At 34.6% G+C, this 27,012-nt stretch overlaps 1 protein-coding gene and 1 long non-coding RNA gene across 4 annotated transcripts; both read right to left on the bottom strand.

Annotated features, from left to right (window-relative positions):
• Window positions 1–12,149: 12,149 nt before the first annotated feature.
• Window positions 12,150–14,530, bottom strand: LOC142171533 (uncharacterized). The gene is made up of 3 exons (XR_012701171.1): window positions 14,406–14,530; window positions 14,245–14,327; window positions 12,150–12,284 (listed from the first exon to the last, which is right to left on the bottom strand). It is a non-coding gene; the product is annotated as an uncharacterized LOC142171533 (long non-coding RNA).
• Window positions 14,531–15,099: 569 nt separating this feature from the next.
• Window positions 15,100–25,832, bottom strand: LOC107761354 (uncharacterized). 3 transcript variants are annotated; one of them, XM_075234237.1, is made up of 15 exons: window positions 25,613–25,832; window positions 24,201–24,325; window positions 23,794–23,958; window positions 23,498–23,628; window positions 23,189–23,333; window positions 22,815–23,074; window positions 21,443–21,567; window positions 19,312–19,355; window positions 17,565–17,696; window positions 17,379–17,456; window positions 16,620–16,702; window positions 16,416–16,538; window positions 16,095–16,155; window positions 15,820–15,998; window positions 15,100–15,448 (listed from the first exon to the last, which is right to left on the bottom strand). In XM_075234237.1, exons 1-14 carry the CDS (start codon window positions 25,704–25,706, stop codon window positions 15,831–15,833), a joined length of 1,734 nt encoding a protein of 577 aa, XP_075090338.1. In that variant the 5' UTR covers window positions 25,707–25,832; the 3' UTR covers window positions 15,100–15,448; window positions 15,820–15,830. The 3 variants fall into 3 exon arrangements, with proteins under 3 accessions (XP_075090338.1, XP_075090337.1, XP_016435070.2); XM_075234236.1 differs by having other exon boundaries at window positions 24,201–24,340; window positions 25,613–25,826; XM_016579584.2 differs by having other exon boundaries at window positions 24,201–24,352; window positions 25,613–25,802.
• Window positions 25,833–27,012: the final 1,180 nt, after the last annotated feature.

Here is a 27,012-nt window from a genome sequence, read left to right as displayed (position 1 = left end):
GAGGATTAGGGCATCCGATGTCCCTAAGACAGCTTTTCGGACTTGGTATGGGCATTATAAGTTTCTAGTGATGTCATTTGGGCTGACAAATTCCCTAGCAGCATTCATGGATTTGATGAACCGGGTGTTCAAGCCCTACTTGGATTCCTTTGTGATTGTGTTTATTATCTTGATATACTCCCACAGCTGAGAGGAGCATGAGCAGCACCTTCGGATCGTTCTACAGACTCTAAGAGACAGCCAGCTATATGCTAAGTTCTCAAAATGCGAGTTTTGGTTAAGTTCAATTGCTTTCTTAGGTCACGTTGTATCAGCAGAGTGTATTCATATGGATCGTAAGAAGATTGAGGTAGTCCAGAACTGTCCTAGACCCACATGAGCTACAGAGATCCGTAGTTTCTTGGGTTTGGCAGGCTACTACCATCGATTTGTGGAGGGGTTTTCATCCATAGCAGCCCCGTTGACCAGGTTGACCCAGAAGGGTGCCCCGTTCAGGTGGTCGGACGAGTGTGAGGCGAGCTTCCAGAAGCTCAAGACAGCTTTGACTACGGAATCGATATTGGTGTTACCCTCAGATTCAGGATATTATACAGTATATTGTGACGCATCTCATGTTGGTCTGGGTGCGGTATTGATGTAGGGTGGCAAGGTTATTGCATATGCTTTGCGGCAGTTGAAGGTTCCCGAGAAGAATTACCCTGTTCATGATCTAGAACTGGCAACCATTGTTCACGCGCTGAAGATTTGGAAGCACTATCTTTATGGCATGCCGTGTGAGGTATTCATGGATCATCAGAGCTTGCATTATTTGTTCAAGCAGAAGGAGCTGAATTTGAGGCAGAAGAGATGGTTAGAGCTATTAAAAGATTATGATATCACCATCTTGTATCATCCTGGGAAGGCCAATGTGGTAGCCGACGCTTTGAGTAGAAAGTCAGTTAGTATGGGTAGCCTTGCATATATTCCAGTTGGTGAGAGACCGCTTGCATTGGATGTCCAGGCCTTGGCCAATCAGTTCGTGAGGTTGGATATTTCTGAGCCCAACCGTGTTCTATCTTTTACAGTTAATCGGTCTTCTTTGTTGAGCGCATTAGAGATCGGTAGTATGACGATCCTCATTTTCTTGTCCTTAGAGACACAGTGCGGCACGGTGGTGCCAAACAGGTTATTGTTGGAGATGATGGAGTTTTGAGGATGCATGGTCATATTTGTGTGCCTAATGTGGATGGACTTCGTGAGTTGATTCTTGAGAAGGCCCACAGTTCCCGGTATTCTATTCATCTGGGCGCCGCCAAGATGTATCAAGACTTGTGGCAGCATTATTGGTGGAGGAGGATAAAGAAAGACATAGTTGCATATGTAGCTCGGTGCCTAAATTGCCATCAGGTAAAGTGTGAGCATCAGAGACCCGGTGGTTTACTTCAAAGGTTAGAGATTCCTGAGTGGAAGTGGGAGCGTATCACTATGGATTTTGTTGTTGGACTTCCATAGACTCAGATGAAGTTCGATGCAGTTTGGCTCATTGTGGACAGGCTGACCAAGTCAGCGCACTTTATTCCTATGGCAGTTACCTATTCTTCGGAGCGGTTGGCAAAGATTTACATTCGTGAGATCGTCTGTCTTCACGGTGTGCCTGTGTCTATCATTTCTGATCGAGGTATGTAGTTCACCTTGCACTTTTGGAGGGAAGTACATGTGTAATGAGGTTCGGAAAGAAGGGCAAGTTGAGCCCTAGGTATATCGGACATTTTGAGATTCTAGAGAGGGTAGGAGAGATGGCTAACAGGCTTGCATTGCCACCTAGTTTAGCAGTTGTTCATCCGGTATTCCATGTTTCCATGCTTTGAAAGTATCACCGCGATCCATCCCATATGTTAGATTTCAACTCTGTCAAGTTGGACAAGGATTTGACTTACAAGGAGGAGTCGATGACTATTCTAGCCTGGCAAGTTCGCTAGTTGAGATTAAAGAGTTACCCTTTAGTTCGAGTGCAGTGGAGAGGTCAGCCTGTTGAGGCAGCTACTTGGGAGTCCGAGTACAATATGCGGAGCAAATATTCCCACCTTTTCAACTATCCAGGTACTTTTCTATGTCCGTTCGAGGATGAACGGTTGTTTTAGAGGTGAAGAATGTGATGACCCAAAAGGTCATCTTATGCTTTAGAACTTGATTCTGTGCTCTTAAGCCTTAAAAATCTCATGTTTATCCTCCTCGATTTGCGTGCGTAGTCCGAGCGTGTTTTCAGAAAACTTTTATGTTGAAGATTGATGAAAATAAGAATTTCTGCCTTAAAAGTTGATTTTAGTTGATTTCGGTCAATATTTTTGGCAAACGGGTCCGGATCCATGTTTTGACGGTCCCGGTGGGTCCGTATCAAATTATGGGACCTGGGCGTATGCCCGGAATCGAATTCGGAGGTCCCTAGCTCGAGTTATGAATTTTTGATAAAAATTAAAAGTCTGAAAATTAATTATTTTTAAGAATTGGTTGATGTTTGGCCTTATTGATACCGGGTCCATATTTTGGTTTCAGAGCCCGATATAGGTCCAATATAATATCTATGACTTATCTGTGAAATTTGGTGAGAAACGGAGTTGGTTTGACGTGATTCGGATGTCCGGTTGTGAAAATAGAAATTTTAAAGTGTTCTTGAGAATTTCATTTGATTTGGTGCTAAATTCATAGTTCTAGGTGTTATTTTGGCGATTTGATCACACGAGCATGGGGTCGGTTGTACTGATACTACACTCTGCACTTTCTGTATAAATTTTGGTACCGGTTTGGGTTGATCGAGATTTTGGCTGTTGGACCCGGTATCCGGAGACTCAAGGTATATCTGTCGGCGTTCACAGACCTTGAAGTCCCCGTCTTTCTTTTCTATTTTACTATTTCTTTCATCCAAACAGTTGTATTTCTTTCAGACTATTACTTGTAGTGAATTCTAGAATGCTCGTGAATTATGACTCCAGATCCGGGTGGTAGTAATTAATAGAATTTTTATATTATTCCGCACTTATTATATTTCATCCTAGCTAATTATTGTTATTTACTGAACGGAAATAATGATTTGGTTTAATGATTCTCTAACGCTGGCTTGCTTAGCAAGTGAAATGTTAGGTACCATCACGGTCCCGACGGTGGAAAATTCCGGATCGTGACACTTCCCCAGCAGTCGAGATTCGCAAATGTGATTGTCACATTTGCGATAAAAACTTCGCAATTTCGATGGAACCAGCACTCCAAATTCTACAAAACTAATGCGAAATTCATACGAACTTTCTCGCGCGATTAAAATACCTAAATAATATCTAAAACTACAAATCGGACACCAAAGCGCATGAAAACCATAAAGAACTTCTAAAATTGCAACCAAGCATCCGAACCACATCAAACCAACTCCAAATGACACCAAAATTTACAGGCAAGTTTCAAATGACAAAACTAGCCTATTCCAAGTCCCGAAATCAAAATCCGAACCCAATAGCCTTAAAGTCAAACTTAAGAAAATTCTAAATCTTTAAATTGCCAACTTCCGTCAAATAGTGCCTAAACCTTCTAGAAATATCCAGATGGAAATACAGGCATATGCCCAAGTCCAAAATTACCATATGGGCCTATCAGAATCATTAAAACTTAGATCCGAAGTCAAATACATAAAAGCCAAACTTGATCAATTCTTTCAAATTCAAGCTTCTCAAATAAGAGTCATCCCTCAAAATCAATTCTGAACCACTCAAAAATCAGAGTCGATGATGCACACAAGTCATTATACACTATATGAAGCTACTCATAACCTCAAACTACCGAACTGGAAGCAATTGCTCAAAACAACCGGTTAGGTCGTTACACTAGACTTGTTGCAAAAGATTTTACAAAAAACCAAAATATTGATTCTTTTGATACTTATGCTCCTGTAACTAGAATTTCCTCAATTTGTGATTTACTCGCCTTGGTTTCTATTTATAAACTCTTATTCACCAAATGGATGTTAAAACTGTATTTTTAAATGGTGATTTAGAAGAATAAAGTTACATGGAGCAACGTGAGGGTTGTATAGTGTCTGGCCAAGAAAATAAAATATGTAAATTGCTAAAAATCTATGTATGGTGTAGATCAGCACCTAAACTCTGGCATGAAATATTTGATCAAGTATTGATTAATGATGGGTTTTCATCAATTGAAGTAGATAAATGTATTTATATAAAATGTGTAAATGGTACTTGTGTTATTATTTGTTTTTATGTGGATGGCATGCTTATTTTTAGTTTCAGTCTTGATTTGGTACATAAAACCAAATATTTTTTGTCTTCTAATTTTGAGATGAAAGATTTGGGAGAAGCTAGTGTTATTTTAGGTATGAAAATTATAAGAGATGGTAATAACTTGATGTTGACTCAAGAACATTATGCCTAAAGAATTCTTTAAAAAATTGACATTTTTGACGTGGTACCTCTAAGCACTCCTTATGATGCTAGTAGTCAATTAAAAAAGAATAAGGGAGATGTTGTAGATTAAAATAAACATGATCAAATTATTGATAGCGTAATGCATTTGATGAATTTTACTAGCCCTGATATTGCATATGTTGTGTGTATATTGAGTAGATATACTCAAAATTCGAGTAATGATCATTGGAATGCATTAGTAAGAGTAATGAAATATTTGAGAGGTACCAAGAACTACGATATCAAATATAGTAGATTTTCCACTGTATTAGAAGGATATAGTGATGCTAGCTGGATCTCTAATTCAGATGAGACAAAATCCACTGGTGGTTATGTGTTCACCCTTGGTGAGATGTCGTGGTATGAAAATCAGTTAAACAAACAATAATAGCTAGATCTACCATGGAATATGAGTTTGTGGCATTGGAATTGGTTGGCAATGGCGCCGAATGGTTAAAGAATATTTTGGCAAGTATTCCATTAGGAATAAAACCGGCACCTTCTGTGTCGATGCATTATGATTGGATTTAATAGCGATTGCTATAAATAAATCCTTCAATGGGAAGATGAGACATATTCAACTGAGACATAATGTGATAAAGCAGCTACTGAGAGATGAAATTATTTCCATAGATTATGTGAAGTCAGAAGTGAAGTTGGTCGATTCTCTGACTAAACCTTTGGGGAAAAAATTAATATTTGAAACATCGAGGGAATGAGATTATTGCCAATTTGAGTTATATCAACAATGATGGTAACCCAACCTATGTGATTGGAGATCCCATGAAGTAGGTTTATATGGGTAATAACAAGTCATTAGTTGATAAAATGTGCATTATTAAATTATGTCCCTTCCTATGGTGTGTGTATATAGTGCTAGACCGCAAGAAATGGGAGGATGAGTTATTAAACTCTTAATCCAATAATCGATAGCCTTTTATATGTGGTGTATTGCACTGCAGAATGCACTTGATGGATGGAACTATATAAATGTGGAGTGGGACCGCTCCTATGAAATTAATGGCAAAATATTTCTAGAGCACTGATGAAAATCAGGCACGCATATGGCCTATTAGCACAAAACCGTGACAAATAACAAAGTGTGTGGGGTATAATATGATAGATAAGACACTAAACTTATCAAAGAATTCTTGGTTCATAGAAGTTTTAAATTTCACCAATTGTTCTATAAGTTTATTCTTATTTTAACTAGGTCTGGTTCATAGTCCTAGAGACAACAGATTCGACGCATTATACTTATTTGTGAAAAACCAGCGAAATTTTTTATTTCACTCTATTACTTAACATGCTTTTTGAGTTATGTGGGGGATTGTTAGAAAAATAATTTGATAACTCAAAGAGAAATATTCAAAATGATGTCTAGGTTCATTCTTTTGATATTATGTTAATGGGTATTTATTATACAATCAATTTGAATATATTTTAATGCGTGTAACAGTAAATTAGAATAACTTTGAATATAATGTTTTATTAACATTGAATGGCTATCAAAATCAGTTATTTTTATTTATAACTTTGAATCTGACCAAAGTTGATCTGATAACATTTTTGACTTAATTGCCTTTAACGTTTGGTGTTGGAAATGTTTCTGAACTTTGGTAACGTTTCCTCGGCAACGTTTCTTTATTAACAAATAGATGTCCAACTTTGGACTATATACATGTATAAGTTTGTGTTTATTGTGAGTGTGTGAAAAAAGTAAAAACTTTTCTTCTAATTTTTTTGTGTTGGATTTTCTTTTGATTGATCTTTGTTGTTTATGCTCCTAGTTTATACTAGAAGATCTTGTTGAATCCTGGGAATATGCCTAATTTTATTCATTACGGTTTGGACGAAATATCCTTAAGGACAGTGTCTTTGGCACGACTCAAGCTAAATCTTATTGTTCGTAATCCAATATTTTTACTACAGAAAGTCCATTAATTTTGAAAGCTAATATGAGCTACTCCATTCATAATAAGAGCATATTTGAGACCAAAACCAAACGGAGAGCAAATTTATTCTATCTTCCATCGTTGAGGGACAAATATGAACAAATTTACCAGTGATAAGGATATGTTTGGGACCAAATTCAAGATAAAAGGCAAATATACTCTATTTCCCATAGTTGAAGGGCGTTTTGGCCTTTTCCGAAATAATAATTACATGAGTCTATTCCTTAATTTATTACTATTAATTTTTTTATTACTTAATCATGATATATTAATATATTTAATACATGTATCGAATTCATGTAAGATTTTTCCTTTTTCGGTATTAAGCAGCTTTAATTCTAAGTTTACTTGCTTGTATTAGAATTTTCACCAAGTCTTCAAGTCAAGCATGAAAATCTGCATTGAGGTTGAGGTATCAATTTATTTGACAAATTGTTAATAGAAAAAAAGGAAATATTCATGAAAAAACAAAAGAAAATATCCCAAAGATGGCAAACTTTGAACTCATGACATTTTAATTCGAGTTATGGCCTTTTGGCACTGAGTTGTTCAATTTGGAACAAATTAAGGCACTAATCATGACCATTGTTTAGTGATTTTATAAATCTGATCTCTTATGAAATGTTTTATGTATTTTTTTCATAAGTAAACGATATGAGTACATAGTTTGGTAATTTTGTGAGAAATATAAAAGAAATATAAAAAGTTACAATATTTAAATTTTGACCAGCTTAAGTTCACCTACTCATATATGATTACTTAAATTGACAAGAACATGTTATAGGATTAGGGGTACTTATGAGGCGGATAATTACATTTAACGGTTCGGTTTAATGGTTATCGGATTATAAATGTAGTAATCCGCTAGCCATCTAATAAGACAACGAGCGGATTGGTATCCGATTAATAATTATCGGGTGGCTTATAGGTTAAACCAAATAAATTTTTTTTGAACAATCATTCAATCAATACCAAGACTACACATTATGTCATTACACAAATTAACCAAATTTGTAAAATCAGAAAAGCACATTCGTTCAGTAATCAGTCAAACTTTCAAAAGGGCATTCGTTCATAATCAATCAAAAGGCAAAAGCTTTAGCCTTCGTCCTCAAAGCTTCTGTAATATGCAAATAGATAAAGGTATAACATGTGGGGAAAATTAATATTCATATAAAACTGGGCGGCCGGTTGTAATTGAATCAAGAAGTTGGAAAAAAAATTAGTAATTTACAAATAACAATGGGAAGGAAAGATAGATAAACAATGATACTTTATATATACATGGCTAAAAGTGTAAATATAAAAATTCTTAACGGGTTAACGGTTTACCCGATAAGAAAATTGAGTAATTCACCTCCAAACCGTTAAGCCGTTAATTATAAAATCTCAATTCGTTCTTCATTCATTACCCCAATAATCTGATACCAATAAGTCAAATCGGTTCGATTCGATTCGATTAAAGATTTCGATTAGATTTTGCATTGTTATATTGGATATCAATTTCAAGAAAGTATCTAGAAAAAGGTGCCCAGAACACAAGAAAACATCATAATTTCTTGTCCCAAGATGCTTATTATATATTCCGACCCCTTTATCATGGAGAAAGCCTATTAAGTAGTGTATATTACAACATACGACTAGTGTTTACATCTATTACAGCATACTAAGTGTCAAAACTTTCTCATGCTCATTTGTTACATTTAAAATTTTCCAATTTATTAGCTATGTCCTTTTATAAGTAGCTTATTATAAAAATTGGTCAACTCATAAAATATTATTAATATTAGTCAAATATTATTAATATTAGCCAATTAGCTATTTATAGCCAAAAAAGGTCATTTGTTTTGCTTCCTTTTGAGTGAGTATTATTAGAATATATTGGGTACATTTTAAGGAGCTTGAATCTCAGTTTTTGGATAATTTGGGGGAGCTTTGAGGTAGTTTGAATTGAAAATTCGAAGTTAAAGATGATATGTGTATCACATATGTATCATATTTATATCAAATGTATACCACATATATATCCATGTATACTTGTGTGTGTGAGAATGCATGTGTCGCAAAAGAATTTTTTGAACTCGATTTTAACTATGAATTTTGATACCAAATCAATCCAAATCACCACCAATCTTCCTCAAATTTTGTATATTGACTCATCCATATATTTTCAATAAATTTCAATAATATCCATTAAAACGGGTCATTTTATGTATGTATGTATGTATGTATGTATGTATATATATATATATATATATATATATATATATATATATATATATATATATATATATATATTTGTATTTCATCACCTTATTTGCTACCTCATTCATGAAATTTCCTTTTCGTCTTGCATCTAATGTTGCTAATCACGCTTAAAAATATGAAAGGAGATCTTTGTGTGTGGATTCTTGGAGAGAAAGAACCTTATTTATTTGGGTTTTCAATTTTTATATGTGCTTGGTTAGTTTTGATAAGTCCGTGATTAATTACTAGAGATTAGTAAGGGGGGATTTGCATCTATACCTAGTTTTTGGGTCATAATTTAACTTATACCCGCTTTGCAAAATAAATTGCAAGCGTACCCACTTTTCGGATATCTTCAGGCATACGGGGTCTGAAGTAGCAAGAATTTATGCCTGAAGTTTGAACTTCAGAATTTTTTGCCTGAAGTGTGACCTTATCAAACTAAAACTTCAGATATTTTCGTCTGAAATTTGGCCTGACTTGCAAAAGCAATCAAAAAAACTTCAGTTCGTAGTGCAAGCTTCGGACAAATTAGTCTGAAGTTCTTCAGTTCGTAGTGCAAATTTCAGACAAATTAGTCTGAAATTCTTCAGTTTGTAGTGTAAACTTCAGACAAAATCAGCTTGTTATATTTAAATTTCAGATAATTTTCCTGGCATGATAGTTGTAAACTTCAGACAAAATTTAATTTGGTAATGTCTGAAGTTTGGCCCTGCAGTCCCAAACTTCAGTTGATGCTTCTTCGAGTTTTAACAATAAAATCTTATTTTATTATTTACGTACTTTGTGTTGGGGTACAAATTTCAGACAAATTAGTCTGAAGATCTTCAGTTTGTAGTGCAAACTTCAAACAAAATTAACTTGTTATATTTGAACTTCAGATAATTTTTTCTGGCATGATAATTGCAAACTTCAGACAAAATTTAACTTGGTAATGTCTGAAGTTTGTCCCTGCAATCTCAAACTTCAGTTGATGCTTCTTCGAATTTTGACAATAAACTCTTGTTTTTTTATTTACGTACATTGTGTTAGGATGTCTTAATGTTTGAAAGGCAGTGACGAGTCTTTCTTTCTTCTTGATTTGTCGCTTTGTCAAATTTCCAGAAACGAACACATGTGTAACCTACAGGATAACATGTTTGAGAGAGAAAAGAAAAAGAGGAAAAGAAGAGGAGGAAGAAAGGAGCGCATAGGTAGCAGGATCTGAAGTTGTCAAAATTAGGGTATAGGTTAAATAATTTTAAAAATATGGATATAAGTTAAATGGAGGCGACTAAATAGGACGCCTCATGCAATGTTTACTAAGTTAGAACTTATTTGAGACATTTCTGTAAGATTCCTTTTAATATTCGCCTTTTATGCAAAGCAAAATTAAGTACTTTGGGTAAAATCGTAGAACAGGTAAAATACTAATGGACAATTACCTATCGAAGATTATGATTTCCAAGAAACGTTGTGTTTTATCTTAGTTTGGTCTGAACCACAAGTTTTATTCGTAAAGTCAAAATGTTTTATTCTCTGACATTCCATAATATTAGTGAACTCAATGATCAAGTTATATATGGTGTAGCAGCGATAACAATAACAATAATAAGAAATTACCAAAATATAACAATAATAAGATAATAGTACTGCAAGTGTCATTGCTATTATAGAGATCCTGATGTTTTTAGAATGAATTCAAGTTATTTTTAACTCCTCAACTTGTCGCCTTCTTTTGAGAGCTTAATATTTGTTAGCCAGCCGGTTAATAAATAAGTGTATAATCAGTGGTTATTTTTCACAGATTATGCAATAAATATACATACATCGACTACACAGTGCAAACATGCTAAAACTTGTAAAAAATAAATACTGGGATTATGCTCTGTAGTGTAAAAATAAAAAAATCCCCCTTCTTGTTTTTTGTTTTTTTCCTTCTCTGCCAAATTGTAACAATAAGGGAAACTGATTTACATGCTTTACTCCCATCGTCCCTAATCGTGCATTCATTTTCAACTTATAATGACTATCCTTGGAGTGGGCCCTGTTTCTTCGGGTACATCCGATAAAATTCTGTTAACTGATGCAGAAGAAGCACCGAATCTAGATTACTAGGACATTTTCACACACTATTTAGTTAAGAATTAAGATAGTTTATCGTAACTAAAGCTCTAACCAAGTCACAAGTTGTGGTGTACCTCAAACACGGCCAGTACCAAATCCGTCCAATTTATAAGTGAACTAGTTAATCTACCCGCGCTTCGCGCGATCGTGAAAAATATATTTAAATTTATTCATACCCTCTTTTCTATGAAAAAAATTAAAATGCTTATAAACAACATACATTTGGGTTCATCATAATGTGAATTATTTAAAGTAGATTATATATATATATGGGTTCCTTATCAATTGTATACTGTTACTATATCCAATATTCGAATTTAATACTAATTTGAAAAGAGAAGAAGAACATATTTCGTCTTGACTTTTTTAAAATTTCGTATTCTTGTAATTTATATAATATCATAAAATACAAAAAAAATATTACTATACATATTCATAGAAAACTAAATTTATGCTGAATTTAAAAGTTGTAGATAATTTATGAGAAATGTTACATTTAAAACTTAATAATTGCATTTTAATGATATTATATCAATTCGAGAATACTAAACATAAAAGTCAATATAAGTTTTAGTTTCAATACCTTCTTATAGTAATTTTTGATTCACTGAGAAAGAGATGTATAACTCAATAGTACTTTTTTTATTTTTGTATCTTTATCTTTTGTATTTAATTCTCAAAAAATGAACGGACATTTCCTTGTGACACCAAAGTAAAAAAATTAAAAATTACACCTTCAAAAAAGGCGTAGTGTGCCTGCATTTTGTGCGATAGTGCTTGGTTCTTCCAACTTTTGAGTAAAATGAACTTAATTTACAGATAAATGGATTATATGATTGTTCATTTTGATCACATTCATTCACATAAATATAAATTACATCAAAAGTGAGGAAGAGTACTTATCAGAAAAAGAAGGCAGCTTATATTCTTGTGACAACTTTTGCTCTCTTGTTTCAGGTAATCACCTTTGATTTCAGTTCTTTCCATATCTTTATTGTTTCCCTTCTTTGTGTTCTTTTCCTATTTTTGCAGCCATTTTCTTATGTGAAAGTACAAAAAAGATTTTTTTTAAAAGTTAACCTTTAATTGCCAAAACAATTCTATTGTTGCAACCTTCCCATTATTCAGAAGCACTTTAATTATCACAATCACCGTCGCGCCTTGAAAAGAAAAGAAAACGGAAAAATCAAAGGCAAATGACAAAAAATGGGGGAAAAGAAAGACGTACGTTTTTCTCGGTCTAAGAGATACACCACATCGCCTTTCATTAGAGTTGAGACCAGAATTATATAGATACAAGCAACAACCTTCAATTAGAGTTTAGACCACATTTATATAGATACAAGAAACAATCACAAGCTGACTCATCCTACTCCTCAGCCTGGTGGTACAGTTACTCGTTCTCAGCATTACATCTTAAAAACAAAGAAGCATCTTGATTACTTGGCTCTAGTTGTATCAATAGGCGCTTACCCTTCTGGAAGTAGATTCTGATAAAGCTTAAATTGACCTTCTCCTCGCATATTCATTTCTGAAACAATGTATTGGCATAAATTTTTGTAGAATATTTATATTTATATTGATTGAGAAATGAATATGCTGACAAAAAATAAGATAAGTTATGTTCGTATAGTTGTTTTCCAGTCAGTTTGAAGTCTAATAAGTCAGAACCTTTGCTCGCGAACTTCAAGAATGAAAATGTTTCTCAAAGTTAGATGGCTTGAAGATGTTCTCCATTAGCATATCAAATTATCTTCCAGCAACAACCTATACATTAAGCTAAGACTTATACAGGTTCCACAAACTTCAAAATCTAAAGAGATTAAGCTCTTCATTCTGGCAAGAATATGTGCATGAATAAATTTGGCAAATCTGTAGAGGTAAATCGAGTCAGATCTCTTAATAGATATCGTGTCATGATTTCTCTTTATCGAATATTAATAAATTAATTGTATATATCTTTCCACATCCTAGGATAGATAATTGGTTCTAACTATTTTACTTACCTTTTATCGGGTTTCCGCATTGTAGTTTCGAGCAATCTCCTCCTTTTGACTCGTCACATTATCTAAAAAAAATTCTGTTCTACTAAGTTTTCTCTACACCCTTTCACGTTTATTGGTCTCCATCTCTCTTACTCATTGACCAAGTTGAATAGTAGACTTAATCTTTCCTTTTTTGCTATGCTTGTATTCCAGAAACCGTTTTTAGATCTTCAATATCACGAAGATATTTACCAACGATGCCCCCAGAGTTGCTCTCACGCGCAACCCAAACACACCATTAATTATCTCGATTATATTACTGAATTTCAATCCATCTTCCCATGTTTATCCAAATCAAAAACTTTTACAAATGCTATAATGTTCATGAATCTCACCAAATCCCATTTTAAATTCAACTATGTATACCCGGAGTGACCCATGAAGTTCCACAAAGGATGAACCTTTACGGGGTTATTAAATTCTTTCGTAGTCCATTCCTTTTTTATATTTTTCTACTTTGTACCTATACACTTACTCTGTTAGATTCAACCGAGATACATGCTACTGTTGCCATTTAGGGCAAAATTATAACACCATCCTTGCATGTAATCGGCTCTCATTGAGTTGGGGTGGCAGATCATCTTTAGTACTTTTGCGAGGAGATTGTGCTACTATGTTCTATGAATTTAGATTTTGTTTTCTAGGACTGCAACACCAACAACAATCATATTTACTGACTACTGCTTTAAAAGATTGATTCTTTTTTCTAAAAAATTTCCGGAGCTGCCTCTATATTTCAAAAGGAGTCATCCCTAACATCTCGGTTAGAACTCAAGAATGAATAGAATGTGACTCTACTCCATAGGATGTACTGATTAACAATCACTTTCATCTTTCATTTAAAAGACCGAAGTGAATGTCATAGGACATTAATAAACTTGTCATGTAACATGATAAGATGAAGTTTAGCAGTAAATACGCGCACGCAAATGCATATCGACACTCATTTTCAACAACCATCCTTTTCTTTGTTGTTTTACCTAAATCAAATTAATCGACATTTTGAACAATATTAAGCATTTACACCTATTACAGTGAGCGTGAGTCTAATTTAATTTAATATCTTTTCCTAAAGCAATTTTACAAAAAATATGATTCAAGTAAATGCAACTAAGTAAATGCAAGTATGTTACATCAGCCGAGAGACTGACAAAAAGGAAAAAATAATACGCTACTATGTTTTACCTTACCATTCTCTTCTCACCAATCAAATCACATTCTTCCTCATCTAATTTCTTCTCCAAAACTATCGTTCTTCTCTCTGATAAAATCACCAAAGAATACTTTCCTTTTCTTATTTAGATCCTTCTACAACTCTAACACACCCATCATTTTTCCTATAAATATAAAGAATAGAAAGGACTAAAGAGAAAAATGAAGACACTGGAGTGACACAATAATGCAAGCACATAGTTAGAAGGCAAAATGCGAAGAGATAATGTGCACCATTTTAAGTAGATGTGGTGTGGTTCCACTAAAGTACTTTTTGAATCGGATGTCCATTCTGATTTGGGAACAGAATAAAAGCACTGCGATGGAAAAAAGAAAAAAAAATTTAATACAGATACACATGAAGTCAAAGACCAATCAAACATGATGGTTCATACCTTTTGACCTTTCTCACGGTGTGTAATTCAGGCCATGGAGGAAAATTAGGAAACATTGCAAAGTTCAATTTCATAGAGATGTTACACAATAGTTGGGGAAGATTGGAGAAGAGAATATAATGTTGGGTTGAGGTGAAGTTTTGGTTTGAAACGTTTCTTGAGAAATTTGAAGGACACGCCTTTTCTAAATTGAGTTATAATGGATTTTTTTATAAAAGTTTTTAGTAATTGAGCTTATTGTGTTTAAATTCCTAAAAAATTGAGATAATATATAAATACATTTTTTAATCAATAAAAGATGCCACATCACTCCTTTAAGGTCCCTCCTTTATAAATATATATAGATTTGCTCCAATCCTTGCCTACCAAACAGTTGCACATCTAGAATCCAAGGTCCTTCGCGTGAAAAGGAAATAAGAAAAAGAGCAAACATAAATACTAAAAAAGCAGCTAATGAGGACACCTAATAAAAGGCTGATGAGCAAAACAAGGACCCCAATAAGAGGATAGCGCAAAACAGGCTTCCACATGCAAAGGACTCCCTATTTACACATTTTAATAACAAAGATCACAATTTTGTCGTTCTCAACGCCCATATATACGTTTCCAGTAATTTCCATCATAAGGATTGTTAATTAAGTATGTAAGTGTGTACTTCTAGCAATGGACTTCTGGATCAGAACTATTCTTGGAATTTGACTGCATGATATGATTTGAGAATCTATAATAAGTTAAGGGCAATGATTCCACAAATATGTTAGTACAGTCAGACCTCTCTATAAAAGTCATCTTTAATAACAACACTTCACTTTTACGGCCAAGTTTTCTTTGGAACCAATCTTTTATGTTATGTTATAATATATGTTCTCTATAACAACACTTCACTATAGCAGCCAAAAACAATTCGGAACAAACGAGGCTGTTATAGAGAGGTTTCACTGTATTTGGTATTACTTACACCCATCTTCGCATGGTCTTCACGCTACAGAGACAACTTTTGTGAATGTTTTCCGCAGGCAGTTCGGATTTCCCGAGATGAGAATCTGCTCATTTGGCAATTTAAATTCGTCAATTAAAAGCTAAAGAAAACAACTACAAATAAAATTAATGTACGTATTTTTGTAAGCATAAGCTAACTTTCGAATAAAATGAACTGCTACAACTAAACACTTCAGCCCAATGGGCTGAACAGACTTGAACACTGGTTCAATGTCAAGGAAGGAAATATATGCTGTAATATACAATTTTAGAATATGGTATTGAACACATTGTTTTCTTGCAGGCATCATACATAAACCTATAGCCAAAATGGAGGCCTTTAGGGCCATCTGAATAATTAATTGCATAGCACCCAACGATAATCACTACAGTGAGGAATGAAGCGTTTTATATGCACATACAAGAGATGACATACCTGAAGATATATTATACAAAATCAAACTGAGGCTTCTTTGCAGCAGGATTCATGCTTTGGTTCTGAATTTCAATATCAAGCAGAGCTCTTTGCCGGTTCCTAGCACTATCAATATAGTCTTGGAGAGGGGGAAGAGAACCACCAATACCTTCATCTTTAGGAGCTTGACCACGAATGATCTGTGGCATCCAAACCAAGAAAGAGTAAAAGGGGGAGAATGTCAATATCCAATAAAGAGAAGCAGAACAAATCTAGTCTAAATATAAAAGTGACACCTTTGATGCCCAATGTCTCTCTGCTTGCTGACAGACATCCCTCATGTCCCGCCCAGACAATCTGAAGTTAGTAACCGAAAGAGTGATCAGCAGAACTTTCACTTATTGCTAACTAGTACTATCTATTACAACTATTCCAAGTTGAGGAAATAAAAGCAAAAAATAGTGGAAGAATACTAAGAAACTATTAGAAAACTTGAACTGGAGAACCACATTAGCTTGAACCACATTTTCCAACTCATCTGCTGAACTTGAGAATCCCTGCAAGTAGGCACTTTAATTCGTTGTAAGAGTGAAGAGGGTTGAACAATAAATTCTTACCCTTCCGTGGCTATTGCAAATTCAGATAATTCAGAGTCTGTCAAATGCTTTGCATACTGTGCGGCTATTTCCTGACGAGTCTGTTGATCAGGTAGCGGAAATCTAATCATGGAATCAAATCGGCTGGAATCAACAGGAAAATGATGAATCAGAAAGAGCCAAAATTTCATGAGGTATCATTCAGACATCTAAAACCTCATTTACCTAATTAAAGCAGGATCAAGGTCTTGCTTTCTATTAGTAGCAGCCACTACCACTACTTTCTTCTCCTGCTCGAATCCATCAATCTGCACCAAGTAAATTTTTAAGAATCCACCATATGAATCCTTCTAATGTCATCATATTAATAAATGTAGCAGTAGAAGCACTTTCTAAATGAATACTCCCCATTATTCTATGTGGCACTCTTTTCTTACTAGTCCATTCAAAAAATAACGGCACTTTTTCATATTTGGAAACAATTTAATTTTAAGTTTCTTTTACCCTTAATGGCATGTTTTTAGCGCCACAGAAATCTCATGGTATGGTTTAAGACAAGTTCCAACAATCTTTATTTCTTTCTTAAACTCTGTGCCCAGTCAAACTAAGCCACATAAAGAGTATAAAACTAAAATAAGCAACATTTGTTTCAAGCTAATCCTCCAAGACATCCTTTAAGAAGCTATTAGCTCAAATTTTTCCTTTAATCTTTTCCAACAAGTGTCTAGCAATACAGGGAGCTATGGTCCAATAATAAACCATAATAAAGCTAGGTGATGTGATTTCTTCCACAATGTGACTCGAGTTACAAAGCCTTTCTGTATTTTACAAGAGAGTACTGACAATTTCCTTCAGGGTATTATACAATATTAACAATTTCCCTGAGGGGTACTAACTATGTCTGAACCTTTGCAACTCTTTCACATATCACATGCACATATACTAATGCTAGTGATTAAGCATATTTAGGATTTCCAACAATACCTGCCGTAATAGCACTGACAAAAGTCTGCGTGTTGCTTCATGTGTTTCGCCATCACGAGCAGTGGCAAAAGAATCAACCTGCCATATGTGTGGTTCAAAAAATTGATACAAGGATATTGGATTTGTTGGAAGACAATCTTGAACATTAAATAGAGAGAATTATGTTTCTGCAGTCTCAGGGATTACCTCATCAAGGAACACTATAGCACCATTTGGGAGATCATTGGCAAGTGAGAACACCTTCCCTAACAGGCGTTCACTTTCACCATAATACTTTGACATAATAATTTCCAACGGCACATATAACAATGGCACACCCTGCAACATCAGAAGAGAAGCTCATCAAACCAACCAAAATATTGTAAAGCCGCACAACTATTGTTGCTGCACAGGGCAAGGTGGAAAAGTAATACCTAGAATAGATTAACATGAAAACTCCAAAACACCCATGAACCCTGCCTAACTCGCCGCGCTGTCTCTACGATTATAAGTTTCCTGCTTTTTAGGTATGGGGGTATGGATCTCTAATTGTTGAAGCACGTAAAAAGATAATCACGATGCTAGGCCCGGTATACATGGGCACATTTGCACTACGAAGTTTCACCTAGATAGGCAATGTCATGTTCAAGATTGAGGGAAGCAAGTGGATGCAAAAACTATTTTCCTGAAGGTAACAGAAATATTAATTGAGCCTTATCAAGTACATAGATCACATATAAATACTTTTTTTATAAGGTAAATCGCATAAAAATACTAGTATTAACTTCCTAGTTCCTACATACTGGCGGGTACAGCACGTGCTATTACTCCCGTGACATCACTGACTAATAGTCTAACCCAAATTTTCCCTACAACCTCTGTATAGATCCAACTCTTAGATTCATCCTGGCTGCACTCTATAAGAATCCTGCAACCACCGACATAAATCGAGCGTATGAATCATTTTATTACTTGGTTAGACATTCTCCCTATACATGTGGTTCGGACACTTGCTTTTTAAAGTGAAATGCAAATGGAATTAAATTTCTTTTATGGTTTATTTTTTGGGATAAATGGACATAGATGATTTTTGTGATGCAGCGGCAGAGAAAAGCCTGCTAAGATGCAAAAAATTGAATTTAAGTTTCAGGAAGGTAATATCTGTCATAGAAGCAATTTTTGTTTACATCTATTCAACGACCGAAATGCATAAGCTGGCATTTTCCTTCAGATGGTCAGCACATAGGCTAGAGTTCCTGCAGCTTCCTCTCTTTCGGTGAGCCCACCTTCGTACTCGTGGGACCACTTTATTTCAGTTGTATAATTTTGTATAGCGCGGGCAAGCCCCGTAACTTTATTATTTCATTTGTAGAGTCATAGAGGCTCCATAGAGGATTTGTATTATTTTGGAGTAATCGGTACTCATGGCATCGCGGATGACATTTCTACTTATGTCTAGTTTATGCTTTTGAAGAACTTTTATTGTTAATGAAGCTTATCTCATTTCTCTCATCTAATATTGCAATTAATTAAATGGATTGAGCTACACAATTACGAGTTGGGGTATGTATTATGCTACAATGGTTCGCTCGGTGCAAGTTGGTAGGCACTGGGAGCCGGTCACGCCGCAGTCCATTTTGCGGCGTGACAAGGTTTATGTACACTAATTTACACTATCCATATTCTGAACTTGGTTCATTGGATGGGTTTATTATGGCAGACAAATGATTTAAGATTAGGACAGAAATCAGTAATTTCTTGCGAATCAAGGGTTCTTCTTAGATATAACATCTGATCTTCAGCAAGAAAAATTAATCAAAGACCAGTATGCATAATATAAATACAGAGAGACAATGTGTTCTACATTGACAAACCTACATCTGCAGGTGATGGCGAACAACAGCACAAACCAACAAAATGGTAGATGAAGCTATAAAAGATTTAACTGGCGTACCGCTTGATTAGCTATAACACGTGCACAGGATGTCTTTCCAGTACCTAAAAGAAGTACATAGATGAACAAGCATTATTAACTCCCTAGCAGAGGTGGATATTGCAGGAATAAACCACCCTTCAGACCCCCCAAAATTAATTAAAATGTTCAGTTTTTTTGGTTTTGCATAAGGGTCCAAGAAAATCTGAAATAAAACAGTCAAGATTTTGGAGGGCTCAACGCCCAACCACTGGATGGAAGTAGGACTCCCAGGCGCCATAGTGATCACATTTGAACTCAGCTTCACGAGACGCTGTGCCGGCTGCATCGCCCGAAAGTGAGTGTCAAGGCGCCTGATGGTGTTTGCCACAGGCAGACATCTTCTCAAGTTACTTTTGGCTGGTGCCAGGAGTGGATCCAGGATTTAAACTCTATGGGTTCAACCTTTAAGATTTTTAGAATTGAAACCATTGTACTTTTAAAGCTATGGGTTAATATTTACTATTTGTTATAATTTTAGTAAATGTTTACACATAAATTTATGCTCTGCATCGAAAGTTATGGATTTAGTTGAACCCATCATCTTAATGCTACATACGCCCCTAGCTGGTGAGATACATGGACTTTCAGATACTTAGGGACTTTTTTGGAACTTTGGAGATAGAAGCTTTGACACCACTCATTGTTGAGAGATATAAGGGAGAAAGAAGAGGCCAAAAAAAAAAGAGATCCAAAATCTGAAATTTCTATCATATCTTCTCAACTTTTTTGCTTTCCCTTATCACATGTAACTCCATAATGGAGAAAGCACTTTTTACTAGGGAATAATGAATCCTTTTGTTCAGATCTGAAGTTTTATAATTAGACCTTCATTTGTGCTTGCATTAAGCAGTAGATCCATGTGTGTTTGACTTGTTTTGAGCAATAGATAATGATAGCTGGTGAGGGCCCTTAGCCATCTAATATTACATTATTTTGGCTTGTACACTAGATGGTGGGATAAATCCTAAATCAAGAGGGATATAAGTGTATAACCTTGTTCGATTCAAATAAAGCAAAAGTATTTAAGATGGTCTTTTTAGACCTTAACCGAGGAAGAAGCCTTTTGTGCTAGATCTATCAAAATAGAGGACATTGTAGTATATTTGGAATCCTACCACTTGATGTAAGTTAATACGATTTTTAATGCATTCTCTTTGATGAACGATCTAATCTAAATACATAACTTAACAGAAAGGAATATGTTTCCTGAGCTTATAATAGTTTATAGTATTGAGAGAACCAATTATATTTATTGAGCTAAAAAGTGAAGAATATGCATATGAATCTTTGATCTACCATTAGAGTGAAGTTGATTTGCCTATCTCATTCATCACCGTTAAAGCCTTAATCCTAGCCCTTCTTTCATGTGTCCATAAGTTAACTTGTTCAATAGTTATTTGCAGATTCACATATACACCTACAATTAATCGAACTTCCAGATAATTTAAAGGCAAGGTGAGTTTGTAAAGTATATATAACTAATCCTTGTGGGACCAACATCTTACTCTAAACTATATTCCCTGAACTCTACGTGAATGCGGGATGCTTTGTGCACCAGGCTGTCATTTTTTACATGTACAGTTGCTGGTGTAATTAGCTCATGCCAACTTGGCAAATTCAAACCCCCTCGACAAGAAAGCTAATAAAAACAAAAAGGAAAAAAAAACAAAAAAAAAAACATGCACACTAGAAAAGAAAGCTAGTAGAAGGTTTGGAAGATCTCTATTTTTCCACATGCACACTAGAATAGATTTGCAAGAAATAAAAGCAGTCAAACTCAAGTTAGGTCATTCCATGTCCATTCACCATTGAATTAAACAAAGAAAAATTAACAGCGCTAGTAGGCAAAGCTATTGTTAGCATGTCAGCAGCATCAAGATAAATATAAAGGAAAGCTAAAATTTGGGCATCATAACTACGACAGGCTGATTCCACAAATACAAAAGCATCAAGATGAATATAAAGGAAAGGTAAAATTTGAGCATCATAATTACAACAGGCTGATAACATAAATACACATATAAATGCAAGAGCATCAGAGCAATATATTTTGAATAGGCTCAGCACTGAACAGATATATGCATTCAACATTCAGGCATAGGGGTCAAACCTGGTGGACCTTCAAATAAGACTGCTCGGGGCCTGTTCGTCTCAAATTTGCGCCGGGTCCCACGAGCAATATCATCATATACTTCAGGACTTTGCAAAGCTAGCAATATTGTATCTTCAATTTCCCTACAAATTAGAAAATCAACAAAAGGTGACACTTCAAGACAATGTAGATACTATTCTTGACGACAGGTACATTCACCAGTAAACTTGTAATATGCTCGACGAGACGTAGATTCACCAGTAAACTTGTACTATTCTTGGCACATGCACATTCACCAATAAAGTATATACTAGTATTGAAGTCAATGTCACTTAGACGCTTGCATGATTTCAAATATACTATTATTCTTTTGAGAACATTTCAAATATGCTATTGTTGAAACAGCTACATTCAACTCTACATTTTTTTCATGAATTAAATCAATCCAAACTAACTATGCATGTCTAGTACTGAAAATGGTAGGGTATGGTTTTATTAGATAAAGCAATTGATTTAGGCAACAAATATCTAGATTAGAGGAAGGATTTGTCACACTAGATTTAGAAACACATATTTTGTCAAAAATACAACCTAAAGAAAGAAAAGGTAAGCTTGGTACCCACGTTACTAGTATTTTGATATCACAGACTTGGAAGATCACATGCACCTACTGTCCATATGAAGATCCATCTAAAGCTTGACAAAGGGCCATTACTCAATTTGAAACTTTTCAAACATTCTAGCCTGTCATTTAAGATGTTCTCGTATGATCAAATAATTGTGTGAATTCTCGTTTGTTAATTTAGATCACATTTCCTACTTATCAAAGGGATGATTAGGGCAAGGAAGGGGAAATAAAGTAGCCATTTGGACAACCTTTTGGCAAAGTTGTGAAAGTGGGAAAAACGTTTGTGCAGAAAGAAAATGTATTGGATAGCCATAGTTTTATTGAAGATTTCTGAGTATTTGTGGGTGGAAAAAGACCTTTTCTTGATAAAACACCCTAAAGAGAACTTCAGGGAAAAAGACCTTTACAAACTGTTTTTCAAACACTTCTTGAAAAAGCTATAATAAACACATCGTTGGAAAAACTTTTTGCAAGATTTCTAAAAGAATTTCAGGACAAATGCCACCTAAATGGTCTTCCCTTATCAAACAAGGGAAATAACCGATATTTCTCTTTTAATTACCTTCCTCCCACCCTTCATCTCCATTGTCTAGATAATCCAAATTGTCTACCCTTCAGGGAAAAGAAAGACCAAAACAAATACCAATTTTTTATCTCCAGTTTAACAGTTTGCTAATTCGGAACAAGATAAGTACTTCATCTTGAACCACAGTTGCAGAACCAAAATGCACAAATGTGATGATTCAAATCAGAGTCACTTACCGTTTCTGCAAACTATATCCAGCAATATTATCCCAGGCAATATCAGCTTTTGGATTACCACTATTGGACGCATTAATACCAAAGATTTTTACTCCCATAGACTCTAGAGTAGCAACTGTTTTATCTGCAGAAGGAACTCGATCAGCATCCCCTCTTGCTCTCATGTCCACTGTTTTTTGTTGTCCTGCTAGTTGTAGCACAGATACCAAAGCGTCAAGTTCCTCATCAGTAAAGCTCCCAGGCTTCATAAACTCAATTTCCTGCACATAATTGCAGAAACTCTCATTATTGTCAAGCCAGGTTTTGCAAGCAAGAGGAAGCACAGTAATGCAAGAGACTCCAACAAATGTGGTTCAAAAGGTAAGGAGATGTACAGCTTTGTCGGCGCTAATGAGTGGACGAAACATGAGAATGCATAATTCTCCCTCATAAGGATTTGTATCCTTTCCTCCTGCCTGCTCCGCTGCAGTTTCATTTTTCTTCTGAGGATGGCTAAGTGCCAGTTGCCAGGCAACCCCACTGCGACATACAGAATAAACCTTAAGGAAATTAGGGGCATTCACTCGATGAAGCAAATAAGACAGGCTATGAATATTAAAATGCAATTTAAATTTTCCAAATGACATGAACTGTAATAATGGAGCAATATGATCAGACATCGTTAAAGCAGAGATTAAACTAACCTGTCCCATGCCCGTAACATCATATTTGATGCTGCACTAGGATCTTCAAGTTTTACCCCAAGTCGTGAAACAAGATTTGCAATTAGTAGCGGAATTTCACAGGTTGGAGGAACTTGGAACTTGATAGTGACCTGCAAATTTGCATGAATTCAGCTAGGGTGAAAACTCAGCCATAGTCTGCAATGAATTTATTCCTCTTGAAAAGTAAAGTTAAAGCTGTTGAAGAATGTGCTAAATGGCTCAAGCAAACAAAACTTTGAGCGTCTACTGTCTAGAAGAAAAAGCAAGAAAATAACCTTTTGACCCTTTACAGCAACAGTAAAACGAGGATAAGAACCATACTGCACTCCTTTGCTCTTGAGCAGGTTTTCTAATCTACGTCTCTCCTTTTTTGCTGTTTCTTCAAGGGGATTGTGGCTTGGAGTTGGAAGAGAATCAGAAGCCGGAACTTTGGGACTAACCTATAGAACAGCAAGTTAACTCAGTACTGGTTCTCAAAATTTTATCATTTTCTCAACTAAGAACACCAAAGATCTGATTAGTGACTAGCTCATTTCCTGCATTCAAATGTATTATCATTTGTACCTATGAAGGCTTCCATGATAATAATGAGGTGTGCTTGATTAATCATGATTACAGAGTGACACGTCATGGCAACATAAACACCTATGGACAAAAATCAACATCAATAATGCATACTGACCTCATTAGAATCTGCATAAGCTACATCCAAGCCTCCAACTCCAAGCAGTCCAGCTAAAATGGCAGGAATAGCAGTTGAAGGCAACGATCTTGAATAAAATGTATGTCTATGACACCCAAAAGTTCCTGTAAACACTAATTCTAGTATAAAATCTGAAAATTTCAGTAGATCATTAGAAATTACCCGAAGTTTCACAATATTCTGTTTCTTCCTGAATAAAGAAATGATAACAGTAAATCTTGATCACTCAACAAGGAGAAGAGAGTAGATTGATATGTATATAAACAAGTAAATATCCGTTGCAACATTTATAAGAGCATATAAATATTCCCAAGCAATAATAGTCTGCAAACGTAAGATGTAGGCCAAGTGGCTACTAGAAAGCTTCGGATATATGAATCATCCATATCCATACCACTCTAATTGGGTTCACTTCATTGCAATACTCAATAATGTATTTTCTAAGACAGGTTAAGGATTCTCTAAAACTAAAGATTCTCTAAGCTTCACACTTATCCATACATACGAATACCTAACCAAATAAAGAGACTCCTGACAAATGTCAAACATAACAAAGTGTATTAACGATGAGGCTTTCTAGAAAGTAGAGGCTTTCCATTGAACAAAAAATGCAGCCGCTCAATCTCTACTCTATGATATTATCATAGGTTAATTAAGATGTGACCTTTTGTAATCAAAAACAAGAAAAGCACTTCTGAGAAGATTTTGGATTTTTTTTCAATTAAGAAACATTGCGTGCTAACTTTTGAAATCATGGAAAATCAAACAAAAGACTAATTTTAACACTATTACATGGTCCCGCGGATACGGCCAATATAGGAATTGTTAAGGATAGTCAATATATTTGGTGATTAACCAACCTTTACATGCCCATGTTCTTTGCTTTTGGCATGAAGAACAATGAGAGAAGCTTCCGCAGAAAATGAGAAAAAGAAAATAACTAGAATCAAATTTGAAATGCTCCATCTCTAACATCATAGCTCTAAGATTTACGGTTCAGGGATTAATATTCAATAGCAGTCTTATGTCAGAACTAAACCTATCATAATCTACCAAACTCTAATTAAATTATACAGGTATACATGAACTTGGAATAAGTAAATGGTCAATTCTTATTATCACGAAATCTTAAAAAAAATCAGGAAGTTGGGCAATTGAGACAATGGGCATAATTGTAAATGAGTCCCAAATGCATGATCACATGTATGCTCACCGAGGCTGGGCTAAGTTACAGCAATTCGGTAACGGCTTAGCTACAACTAGTACTAGAAATTAAGCCAATCGAGAAAGTACATAAACAACGCCTACATATGAACAATATGCTAGCATTAATAATCGATACCGAGGGGGGAAAAACACAAAGGGACACAGAGAGAAAGCATAGAACACACCATTGTGCGGAGGGAGTTGAAGGATAGGAGAAGGAGAAGCTAGGACTCTGTAATGAGAGTGAAGAGCTCTTGCGAGACGCCTTATTGACGCCATAATTGAAGCGGGTAATTAAATCGGCGATCTCCGTGGTTATGGTGTTTTTATTTTTCATTTTTTATTTTTTTGTCAGTCTCGGTAGGTTCCGGTTCACGACTTCAGGTCGCAAAATAAGTCAAAGTAGAATTTCGTTACGTTGGATGGATGTTATATAAAGCTCACGTCCGCCATAAGACTAGTACTATAGCAGGAAATTAGGATAGATATAATACCGTGTAGTCATTTTAAAGGGTTGTTATTTAGAAATTAGTTAATGCGTTTCGAATTTTAATTTTTTAATTTTTATTTTTGGGACAAAAATATTCTGAATTGTCCTAAAATTGAGATTTTTAGTTTAATATTTCAGGACAAAATTAATACTGACTAATTTCTAAATATCATCCCTCAAAATGGCTATCTGTGCACTTGCCCCGAAATATATATAATAAGAGAATACTTTATTATATATATTGTCACTTGTAATTTTAGGGAAAAAATAATAATTAAGGCTTAGAAAAGAAAATATAATTAATGAAAGTGATTGAATAAAGTTATTTAAAGCGTAATTAAATAAAATTATCAAATAAAGTTAATCTAAAGTATTAAGGTTTAAAGTTAATTTAACTAACATATTTAAAATATATAGCGAGAGATAAAAATATTTGAATTGAGAATACTATTTTTTTGAAAGATAATAGTAAATCACTTTTAAATTTTGCCTCGAAATTTTAGCATCTAAGATAAAAATAGTTATAAAAATAGTTATAAATTAATTGAAACTGAATATTCTATATTAAAAATAAAGGAGAACGGAAATTTAGCTTGAAACAACTGCATATGCGTTAAGCTACATATTTAGATTTATGTATTTTTTTGGTTTTGTATTATTATTATTATTATTATTATTATCTATACATCTTTTATCTATTTATTTTGTTAAACCAAATCAACTCAAAACTTATCCAAGCTTTTGAATTGAGAAATAAAATAAAATCCAAGTTTTTGAATTGGAAAAGAAAACTCCGAAGACGAAAAAATACTTCCATATTTTGGTAAGTGTAAAGTATGAGCACATGTAGTTTATGGATTAAATACTATATGAAATAATTATATAAAATTTTATAGTAGGGAAAATAATATGAAAGAGGGGAGTGAAGATAATGTGAGGGAATTTATACTTTGAATTAATTTAAAAAATAAAATAAAGAGAATAAATAAATTAATAAATATTATTGAAAAGTTTACACATCCAAAGACTTGCCAAGCAAAATGGTGAAAACCAATTCAATAAGTTTATTCAAATGATGAAGAGTCTCTCAATCAA

Source organism: Nicotiana tabacum, chromosome 17 (genome assembly GCF_000715075.1).
Source record: "Nicotiana tabacum cultivar K326 chromosome 17, ASM71507v2, whole genome shotgun sequence".
NCBI lineage: Eukaryota > Viridiplantae > Streptophyta > Magnoliopsida > Solanales > Solanaceae > Nicotiana > Nicotiana tabacum.
The sequence above is the reverse complement of the archived record's forward strand: the minus strand, read 5'-3'. Positions and strand labels throughout refer to the sequence as shown.

What these genes read in the sequence shown, in the direction of transcription:
- LOC107761354 (XM_016579584.2), bottom strand. Translation starts at nt 25,706, where the DNA reads ATGGCGTCAATAAGGCGTCTCGCAAGAGCTCTTCACTCTCATTACAGA. An exon ending in ATGTTACGGGCATGGGACAG is followed by an intron (nt 23,334 to 23,497) that starts GTTAGTTTAATC and finishes TGTATGTCGCAG; the next exon opens with TGGGGTTGCCTGGCAACTGG. An exon ending in CTTGATCCTGCTTTAATTAG is followed by an intron (nt 16,539 to 16,619) that starts GTAAATGAGGTT and finishes TGTTGATTCCAG; the next exon opens with CCGATTTGATTCCATGATTA.